Source organism: Lontra canadensis, unplaced genomic scaffold (genome assembly GCF_010015895.1).
Source record: "Lontra canadensis isolate GAN:19392208 unplaced genomic scaffold, GSC_riverotter_1.0 scaffold81, whole genome shotgun sequence".
NCBI classification, from domain to species: domain Eukaryota; kingdom Metazoa; phylum Chordata; class Mammalia; order Carnivora; family Mustelidae; genus Lontra; species Lontra canadensis.
The window spans coordinates 9,178,449-9,189,222 of NW_022631075.1; the positions used below are offsets into that span (position 1 = coordinate 9,178,449).

A 10,774-nucleotide genomic window follows, 5' to 3' on the forward strand; every position below is an offset into this window, starting at 1 on the left:
CGTTTGACCTGGAATCGATCTGGGATGCAGGCACTTACCTCCGTGCAAGGGCAGTATATGGGCACGGGGACAACTGTGGACCTCGGGGGACAGAAATGCCCCTCCTGAACATGATCTTCAAGAGTAAGGGTGAATTGTCAGCTTTTAACTCTTTATTATAAAGACATATTTACACAGAACAATCTTTACAAACACAGTGAACACAATTATGGGAAGGAGACAATTTCTTAAAGAAAAGGGCCTTAATATCTTTGTATAAATTAGTATAAGAATCATACACAATCATTTTAAATAAGACAGGACCCCAGCCACCTACTGCTCTCTTCTGCCCTGTGTCTCTGGACGTGACCAACTTTCCCCCCTAACCCATGGGGCTGGCTGGACAGCTGCTGAGGCAGGAGACGCAGAAAGGAGGAGGGAAAAGAAGACCCAATCCCTGGTGGGGGCATCAGTGGCAGACGAGGCTTTCTGGACCCTGGCCAGCCCCCACTGCCAGCCTGAGCGCTGTGGGGGAAGCGGGTGCTCAGCCCAGATCCTCAGGATGGGCCTTGAAGCAGCAGCGGCAGCAGCAGCATCAGCAGCAGCGGAAGTGAGGGGGAGAGGCGGTTAGGCGACGTCGGGGTTACCATGGGACTCGGAGGGCCCTGACTCCCCCTGTCCCCACACATACATAGGTGGGCCATCGGGCTCTGGTCTCCCATATCCTCCCTCCTGGGAGGCCTCTGAGAAGGAAGCCTGCTCAGACCTGTATTTCCTCCCATCTTTCCTTCCTTCCTTCCTTCTCTCCTTCCTTCCCTCCCTTCCTTCTTCTCCCCCTTGCCCCTCCCCTAAGGAAAGGCCACTGGGAAAGAAGGTCCAGTCAACGTGAAGGGAAGGCTACCGAGTCCAATTACTTAAGGCTACATCCTGGCTAGCGAAAACCAGTATTGGGATTGGCATTGGCATGGGAGACTCAGTACCTGAGCTGTCCCTGTGAGAACACACGGGCTTTGGTAGCGCTGCGGGAAGGGGGCAGCTGGCCAGGGACCTTTTCAGCCCAGGTCGGGGAATGGACCAGCAGGGGCAGGCCAGGGAGGCAGGAGCAGCTGGGTCCCCATACCACCATGGGGCAGTTCATAGCTGGCCTGCCCCTCCCTTCCCAGCCACCCTCAGCCCCAACCACGGGAAAGGCACTCAATGTGTTTTGAAAAGATATCATCAAGAGGGAAGAGGACATCATCAAGTGGGAGTGGGGAGACCTGGGTCCTCATTCTGGCTGTGCGGTGACCCCGAATAAGAATAGGTTGCTGTCCCTCTCCAGGCCTGGTTTTACATGAGTTTGCATAAGGAGGCGGAGCTGAGTGATCACCAAGGTTCATTTTGGCTCTGACATTCTTTGATTCTTGGCAAAAAACACTCATCCTGTTTGGCTTTTGCTCCTGGGAGGGTATAGAACCATCTCCTGAGTGAGAGCTTGAACTAGCAGGCAAGGGAGGGAGGGAGTTGGGGGGTGAGGTGGGAGACAGTGTTAGGAGACACAGAGAGGTGACAAAGTACTTCATGGCCCCTCTCCTTCACCTCTCCCTGAAGCCAAACATGGCATGTGGAAAAGGCCACAGCAGCTAGTCCTCCTCTTCTCCAATGCTTTCCCACTCCCCTTTGCCAGAGGACTGAGCCCCATTCCAATGCCCCCCAAGGCACCTTGTCTGCATCCCAGTCAATGCCCCAGCCCCTCTAACCAGCACCTCCTTGAAGGGTGAAGGGTCCCTTGGACTCAAAAGCCTGGGACCTGCTGGAGGCCCCTGAAGAAGGGAATGTTCCCCACCCAGCCCCGGTGAGGGAAGGAAGGGCTGGGCAAAGCTTGGGCTGTTGGGCAGGGAGAAGTGGGGACTAGGGGAAGGGGAGGGCCGGGGAGAAGGCCAGCCTTCCAGTGCTGGGTCTCCAAAGTCAGTCCAGGGAAGGGCCAGGAAGAGGAGCTGGATGGATCCGTGGAAAGAAAGGGAACCATCCGAACTAGGGGCAGGTCCACGCCATTCGGGGAAGCTGGTGGGTGAGAAGAGTCGGGACCATCAGCAGTGAGGACAGGTGTGAGAAGAGAGGCGAATGGAAGTGAGGGCTCCAGAGAAGCAGACCAATCTATGGAGTAGCCAGATTCGCAGGTGGTGGGCACTCAGGGGCCCCTTCAGTCCTAAAGAGACAAAAATGACCAGAGAAGAAGTCACCGACATGTCCTAGGTCAAAGGAACCAGCCGGGAAAGGAAAGGAGATAGCCTTCGTTTCCCTCTTCCCACAACCCTGAATCTAAAGCCCAAGAGTTGGCGCCACTTTGTCGGGGGTATAGAGGTGAGAGAGCAGGCCAGGCCTCAGGGGCAGGCTCAGGCCTTGCTTTCTCGGCTACTGCCTTGGATTTTTCTTTCTTTCCCATGGCTCTGGGCAGCGCTCTTCTTCTTCTCTGCCTGCTGTCCCCCAAGGCACTCTGCTTCCCTCCCCTACTCTGATGAAGATTCACCCTGCACACCAGTAGGATACCCTGAGGCACTCTTCTCTGGCTCAACAAGGTCCCCCCAGGACTTCTAGAACTCTCCAACTGGGCCAGCCTGCCCAACCCCAGGCAGCAGAGTGGAGGGGAGTTGGCACCCCATTCCTGGGGAGTCAGGAGATCAGCCCCAGGTGTCAAGCCCCTCTCTGGGCCTTGGTCTCCAAGTCCATAAAACAAAGGGGTAAGATGGGTGCTCTGTAAGCCCCAATGTTGCGTGCGGGCCTGGAAGGGCTTGGTGTGGGTGTCTGGCCTGCGAGACACAGCAGAGTCACCTTCCTTCCAGGCTGTCCCTCCCCTGCTCCTTCGCTGCCCATTAACCAAAGGCTCAAGTACCTGCTTCAGAAAGGCATGGGGCCCTTGTGGGAGAGGCGTGGCCGCTGGCGGCGAAATTTCCTCCGACCGCCCTGCCAGGGCCCCGGTCCATTCCTCGAGCCTCTGGGCTGCACCAGGTGGCGGACGTTGCCCTCCTCCAGCCCCTTGCCATCAGCAGGCTGCAGCAGGGGCCCTGCAGGAAGAAGAAAGCCTGTTAGCCAAGAGGGCTGATGCGAATGGGCAGAGGTAGTCCTCATCAAGGCTTCTCTTTGCTTTGACCTTCCATCTTGGTGAACAGTTTGCCATTTTTACACTGGCCTGGGCCAAAACCTACTACTCACATCTTGCAATGTATGGAGCTGACTTTACGTCCCTTTGGCAGTTCTACCATGTTTCTAGCAGGCACAAACATGTTCTTCATTTAGAACATGTGGGTAGAGTATGGGGCATATGTCTGCACTTGGTCAGGGCGCAGCAAGAAGAAACTCCCCATTGTACCCTGGCAATGGATACACTGAAAACATTTCACACATAAAATGAAATGAATCCCCCGCCACCATGTCCCCATCACCCAGATTCAACAGTTATCCAGGTGGTATCACAGAGGCTTTTGTTATCCCTTTTGTTTTTTTCCTCTGTGGAAGTATTCTACAGCAAATCCAGAACATCATGTCATTGTCCTCCGACATCCTTCAATCTGCAGGTGACCCACCTTTGGGGACTTGAGATCCCATCCCTCACCCCTGGACATCTCATCAGTTTTTTGGCATTCCCGAGGCTCCCTTGCTGATCACAGGGAGATCCCTGTAATCTCCCTGTTGGCATGGCTGGGGTGGGGGGGGTTGTCTCTGACCCTGTGTCTCTCTGTGCCTTAAGCTGGGTTCTATTCATATATTCTTAGAGGCCAAGAAATATTATCTGAATGGATGAGTGAACCAATGAGTGAATGGTCACTTGAGGCAGCAAGTCTGGTCATCAGGAGCTATGTGAGCTCCTGCAGCTGGCACCTTCCCCCACCGAGTGCCTTATCTCCTTTCATCCCCACATCACACCCGACCCCGTGTCTGATGTAATTCCTGCCATTTAGATTCCTGGTGGCTTCTCTCCAGCTTTCTGGCGCTCTGCTCTACATCTGCCCACACCTGGCTTGGAGGAGAAGGCTCCCGATGCCAGGCCAAGCCCTGACAATGGAACCCGAGTGGTGCTGGGTGTTCTTGGGTGCAGTGAGGGAGAAGTCACCTGGGCCGGCTCTCACAAAGGCTGCAGCACAGCCAGGGAAGGCGAGCTTGCACTCTGGAAACAAGCCTGGGCTCTGGAAGCAGGCCGAGCAGGGAGGTGAGAAGGTGCTGGGCAGAAGGCGGATTGCAGGGAACCTGTGCAATATGGCTTTTGAGGTCAGTGATCACAAATCCCATGCTCTCTCCTCCCACACCACTGGATTCGCCTTCAGCTATATCCCGGCCCCTGAAGCCCCATTTCCATCCATCTGGGCATCCCCACAACTAGCTCACAGTTTCCATATCACCACCCGTTGGCTGCTAGCCCCCCAGTCATACCCCTGGCTGCTCTTCCTTTCCCTCCTCCTTCCTCCAGCATCCCCATGCTTTGGTTCCTCTGTTGGCTCCTTGGCTCTAGTGATTTCTCCTCCGTTTGCACACAATTTCCAGGCAGTTATCCTCCTCTTGGGCCAAAAGCAGGCGAGGTTTGTCCTTTGGGCCCTCCCCACCCAGGCTCTGGGGGCCTGCTGCTGTCTCAGACATGCAAGCCCACTGCGCACATGCACACACTCTAGTCCCCCACTCCGCCTTCTCCAAGAAAAGTCACAGGCCTGTTAGGACCCTACTGTTTGCCAGCCACATTTCTGTGCTTCTGGTTGGGGTGGGTTAATGCATCAGCTCCTCCCCCAGTGAGAATTAAAACCTACCACGTAACAAGAATGAAAACATAAATTATGTTCACATTTTGGGGCAGTGGGGCAGGAGGCAACTTTTGTCTGTCATAAAGCCATTTGCAAAAGGGCTGAGCCAGGGAAGGAGAGAGGAGGGAAGGACCTTCACTAAGCACCCCCACCCCTGACTTCAGCTGCTGTAGCTTCTGCCCTATGTTTTGGGGGTCCCCTTAAGGCCCTCCCTGACCACTGAGGGGGTTAGGAATGATGCTGATGAGGAGTCCCATACCAAAGGCACACTCAGGGCAGGAAGGACTGTGCTGAGGGTGTGGCCAGGTGGAGGGAAGGACCCTAGGGGCCTTGATCGTGTGAGGCCTTGGTTCTTGAGTCCGTGACCCCAACTGCTAGGGGCGGAGTGGGTGTGGGCCGATGACACAGATTACAGCTTCAGCGGTAGAGTGGACATGGAGAGTGCCCAGATGGGTAGGGTATCACCTCCAAATATTCAGCACCCAGGACTGTGAATGTTGGTGGCAGTAAGGGAAGGAGGGCTGGGGTAAAAGGCCCTAAGTGGGGGGGAGGCCAAAACCAGGATGGGGAGTGGGGATGGTGGCTCAGACTCCGGCCAGGGAAACATCTAGACTCCAAGCCGGTAGAGAAGAACTACCTTGAGCTGACTGAGCACTCAGCCAGGCCCTCGAGAATGGCCACCCAGAAGGCCCCGGCACATTGCACCTCCTAGGCGGGGGGCTCACTGTCCTCTTTGTAGCCAGAGGTCTGCAGCTCCTCCCACACCCTGATCCCATCACCCACCTGTTTCCTTCTGCTTTTGATTCTGCATCTGGCTTCCCCTACAATAAGTTGACACCCGAAATGCGAGCTTTCTCCTGTCCATTTTAGAGGCTGTAGATTCACATCAGAGCGGAGGTCTTGGCTGCACAACAGAACTGCCCTTCAGAAACGGGGGCCATCCTCAGTGCACTTAAATATTTTCTTCTAACTCATGTGCTGCTTCAACGGAGGCTGGGGGCAATCCCCCAAAGAATCTGAAGCCTAGAGGGACTGGAGCACCATCAGAATGAAGCCTCGGCCTCTCCGCACTGAGAGCAGCGCGCAGGGCTGAACAGGGACTGGTTTTCTCGAGGCCTGAACTCCAGCCCCGCTGGCGCACAAAGAGGTACGTGTGACTTTTCAGGAACATGCCAGCCTCACCAGGAATGACACGGCTGCTTCTCCTCTCGCCATCTAGTCTATCTGGTGACTGCTTTAAAAGCCCTCATAAGTGCTTGGTGGGGGGACCCTGCTGGGTATGCCCCCTCCTGGCGCTGCAGGTCTCTCCCTGCTGAGGCATCTGTCCTTGGACTGCTCAGCCCTCCACCCCAGTGCCCTGAGCTATCTTCCCATGCCAGCTTCGCTGACCTTGGACATGTCACGCCCTGGCAGCCTGGCCCTCCACTTCCCTTGCGTTAGTCTTCTGCCCCAGAGGCCTGACTCAGGTTACAAGAGTGCTTAGCACTTAGGAACTGGGATGGAGTCGAGGTGCCCCCTCCCCGAGAGGGTGAGGTACACTAGGCTGTACTTACACTCGCACTGTGACTGCAGGCTTTGAGCTAGGGCTGAGGAGGGGAGGAGGAGAAGGAGGGAAAGGGGCAGAGGGGTGTTCAGATAAGAGCAAGAGACACTTGGCCCTGGCCCACCAGCTCTCAGACCCAGAAGAGCAAGGTGTATCTCAGGTCAGGAAGCAGTGGAGGAGTCTGTGTGTGTTTGGTGAGGGGGGAGGCACAGACATTCCAAGTCAGGACAGAGTGCACTGTGGAGGGAGCAAGGTTTTCAGGCCTGGGAATTTTTTTTTTTATGATTTATTTATTAGAGAGGGGAGGTGTAAGCAAGAGTGGGAGGGGCAGAGGGAGACGGAGAGAGACTCTCAAGCAGACTCTTCTCTGAGTGTGGAGCCTGATGTGGGGGGTGGGGAGCTCAATCTCAGGACCCTGAGATCATGACCTGAGGTGAAAACAAGAGTCAGCCACTCAATGGACTGTGCCATCCAGGCACCCCCTGGGCCTCTGGGACTTTGACTGGAGACTCTGGCTGGGGAGAGCATGCAAGCCTGGGCCAAGGACAAGGTGGTTCTGGGGTCCCTGTTTCTGACCCAGGACGGGAGGCAGGAGGAGCAGGACATGAGTACCTGGATCCTTGGCTGGTGGCCACCTATACAAAAGTGTCCCTCCTTGGCTCCTAGAGATGTCACGAGGGGGAGAACGTTGTGAGAGCCCAGTGTCCAGTGCTAGGCTTAAGCAAAAGGTGAGGGCAATAAATTTACCAAATAAGGGCACAAAGGTAGATGACTGAATAAAGAAGGGTGAATTAAAGCAAGAGGTGACAGGGTCTGCACCAAACACAGTGTTCCCTTCCCTTGAAACTAGCTGTCCCCTTTACCAGCTGGACCCCTAAAGCGTCCTAGTAGTGGTCAGTTGCCCAAGGGTCTCCCCATAACCTCTGGGGGAGCCTCAAGTAGGCAGATCAGGAAGCCCCAGCTTCCTCCAGGACACCCTCTCTGTACCCACTCTTTCTTCCCTGACGGTACCACTTAGGACTGTTTGCTGGTGGTGGTGTCCTGTGGGTGTCTCATCTTGCCAACTGCACTGGATGGAAGGCACCGGAAGGGCAAGCCCACATGGTGTTCTTCATTCCTATCTTCTGCTCTCTGTTAACCTGCCTGACAGGAGTTTCTGAGGAAAAGGCTGCTCCCTTCTGAGGAAAAGGCTGCTCCCTTCTTACCAAGGAAGAGGCTCCTGCAGCACTTGGGCGCTGAAGAAGACCACTGGACAGCTAGCTGAAGGCAGTGGGTGCCAGAGCTAACCTACGCACCTTCCTGAGAAGCCAGGCTGTGCTCCCAGGGTGAAGGCCCTTCCGAAAGGCAAGAGCAGAGAAAGGAGGCAGCCTACCGAGAGAGAAGTGGAGGCTCGCCAGGCCCTTCCGCGGCTCCTGGGCTGCAGGCCATCCTCCTCCTGCTCTGGAGAGTCTGAACTAAGTAGGGCCCCGTGCCCTTCATCTAGGAAACTGCACTGCCCTCTCCTTCCCTCTGCTCCCACCTCTCTGTGACTCCAGCCCTGGCACTGGCATTTGTCCACCTGGTCTTGGCCTTCCCCTTGTGTGGGGCCAGGCAGGCAGCAGTGACAACCAGATCACAGAACTGTGGAAGCTGGAGGTAGGAGCTGACAGCCCCAGGAGACACTGACACACAGGGGAAAGGCAGCTTGGGCTGGGGCTGCCAGGGCATTGCTGGGACCTGGTCTGGGGAGAGCAAGGGAGCACCAGTGCCAAGTATGCCAGGTGAGGGGGGTGTGGTGCAGGTGGGGGAGAATGGTCTTCCCCTCACAGAATTGCATGGAGGTGTCAAGTCAGGTGTATGTTTCCTCGTGTGGTGCCTGGAGACAAGGGACCTAAGGTGAAGCGTGCCTGTGCCAGAGCTGAGTAAAAGGCTGGAGCCAGGATATCCAAGGAGGAGGGCCCAGGGAAGCGCGGAGTCTGTGGGGAGGACGTCTTGTTCGGGAGCAGGAGAGCAGACCAGATAAGACCTTGGGGCAAGGGAAGAGAAGACCAGCCTGGCCCGGCCCTGCCAGCTCGGCCCGGGGAAGGCTGCCTCTGCTCCCATGCGGGCTGAAAGGAGCAACAGCTGGGCTCCACGCCGCCGCCCCCGCCGCGCGCTCCTGCCTATGCAACAAGTGTCACGTCTGCATCTTGGCACATCATCCCGAGTGGCCCGCGCCCCGCGACCGGCGCGCGGCCCCTAGCCTCCAGGGGCCGGACAAGCTTCAACTCGGGAGGCCAGACCCCAGGCTCAGGTCAGGATCCCTCCACTGATCCGTGGGGAGCGGGACATGCTCCCCCCAGGCACATACCCTCCACCACGTGCGGTGCAGGGCGCGGGACCCTGGGCGCACGCCCGCGGCCCCGAGCTCCTCGGACTTCAAGGGGCCGCCCGGAGGGGCAAGGCGCCAAGCGGGTGATGCCCGAGACCGAGCCGAGCCCCCTCTCGGAGACAGCCGTCGCCCCAGCCGGCCCGGTCCCCGGCCCGGGACGCCCTGTCAGTGAGTCCGCGGCCCGGCGCAGCCGGCGCGTGGCTGCTCCTGCTCTCCTAGCGCCCGGGTCCCGGGAGGCTGAGAGCTCGCGAGTCGGGGGCAGAGGGAAGGGAGAGCGTGGGCGGCGGTCCAGGAGGGCGGCGAGGGGCGCGCGGGCGAGCCCCGGGGCACGCACTCACCTCCACACGCCGCAGTCAGGGAGAGCCAGAGCAGCAGGAGCGCCTGCACGCAGCGCCGCAGATTCATGCTGCTCCTCGGCCGCGCCGCCGCAGCCCGGGCCAGGGGGCGGGGAGGCCGGGCGCCCCGAGGCTGGGAAAGGCGCGAGCCGCGGACCGTGCGTGCGTGCGTGCGGGCGCGGAGCTCGCGTGGCTCTCCGGCTGCGCCGCGGGCTGGCCGCCTGCCGCGCCCGCTCGCCGCTGCCTCTGTTACAGCCTCCCTCTCCTGCGGCGGGGCAGCGCGGCCAAGCGGGCCTCCGCGAGCGGCTCCGGGGACCGCGGCAAGCTCTTTCCAGGAGGCTGGCTGCTCGGCCGAGGCTCCAGCTGCCCGTGGCCCAGACTGCCAGCGAGAATGCTCCCCGCTCACTCCAGGGGCTGCATTTTGTAGCTTGTGGCTTGGCCGCGAGCCCACTTGGTCATGTGGTCATCGGGAGGCCTGGAGGGGGGGCAGGAAGAGGGAGAGGGAGCGAGCCTCCCGCACCGCCCCCCTCCCAGCACGCCTTCTGCAGCCCCAGGCTGGGCGCGAGAGGGAACCTCGAGGTGGCCCCACAACAAAGGCGGCACGGCCGCTCTGACAACCCACAACCGCTCCCAGGACAATGCCCGCCTGGCCGGGGGCCAGAGGGTTTCGGAGACCTGAAGGATTTCAAACACAGGAAGCATTTGGGGCGGTGGAGGGGCACACTTAACCCTTTCTCACCTCCCTTTCTTAAGGGCTGTCAAGGAACCTGGGCGCTCCAGGGAGGGCATGGCCCAGGCTGCCCCCACTCATCCCCTCCACCTCTGACCGGCTCCTTGCCGCTGCCACTCCAGCCAAGACCCCCCCCCCCCCCCTGGCCCCCCTTTTTCCTCTGCATCTTCTCCATCCCCATCTTTGGCTGGGTTTGTGTTGGGGGTGACTGTTTAGGCTTGTGCCCAAGACTGCTTGATTGCCAGGGGCCCCCAGGAGGCACCCTCTACTTGGATGCCCACCCCACCCCATCCTGCCTCCCAGCTCTTCCTTCTTGCAATAGCACCTCAAATCTCATCTCATCCAGAAGACTTGCCTGGGTGACGGTAATCCAGGAAGGGTTGCCTCCCCCCTCTCCCCGCCCTGCCCAGGGGTCTTCCTCGCTGTTGGGACAAGCAGCAACTTCTAGGGTATCCCATTTCATGTTCCCCATCATCATGAGGTGGACAGTTTACCCAACTCTGAACAGTCTAGACTGGATTCATTTTGCCCCTATTTGGGATTCTCCCTTTGTAACTGGGTCCTGAAGTTGTAGCTTTCCTAAGCTAGACTGTCAGCTCTTACAGGTTGGGAGCTCCTAAGGGAAGGGAATGCCTGTATCAGCGGGCTGGGAAGCCCCTAAGACAAGACCTTGTCTTCTCATTCTTCGGCATCTTTCCAAAGTCCCTAGTATCGGACTGCACATAGGTGGCACTCAACACATGTTAAAAGACTACATCAAAAGGTGTTTCCGCATTTCAGCTAGCCAGGCAGATTCTGGAAGTGGAGGTCCAGCTTTACACACAAAAGTACATTGGACAGTGTGTATGTGTGCCACAGACAATGTGAGAGGCCCTGGTATATTTAAAATATTTTTGAAATGTTGAAACCATCCAATATGTACACAATTTGTTTATTGTCAGTCTCCCCCCAACAAAACTGTCAGCTCTGCAAGAGAGGGAGCTCTGCTTTGTTCATAGCTATAGCCCCAGAACCAGAACACCAACTGGGACAGGGCTGGTACTCAGTACATAATTATGAATATATAAA

General features: G+C 57.7%; 1 protein-coding gene across 1 annotated transcript; it reads right to left on the reverse strand.

The window, feature by feature from the left end:
- Positions 1-532: 532 nt before the first annotated feature.
- APLN (apelin) lies at positions 533-9,346 on the reverse strand. Its single transcript, XM_032882360.1, has 3 exons — positions 8,980-9,346; positions 2,852-3,023; positions 533-2,167 (listed from the first exon to the last, which is right to left on the reverse strand). Exons 1-2 carry the CDS (start codon positions 9,044-9,046, stop codon positions 2,857-2,859), a joined length of 234 nt encoding a protein of 77 aa, XP_032738251.1. The 5' UTR covers positions 9,047-9,346; the 3' UTR covers positions 533-2,167; positions 2,852-2,856.
- Positions 9,347-10,774: the final 1,428 nt, after the last annotated feature.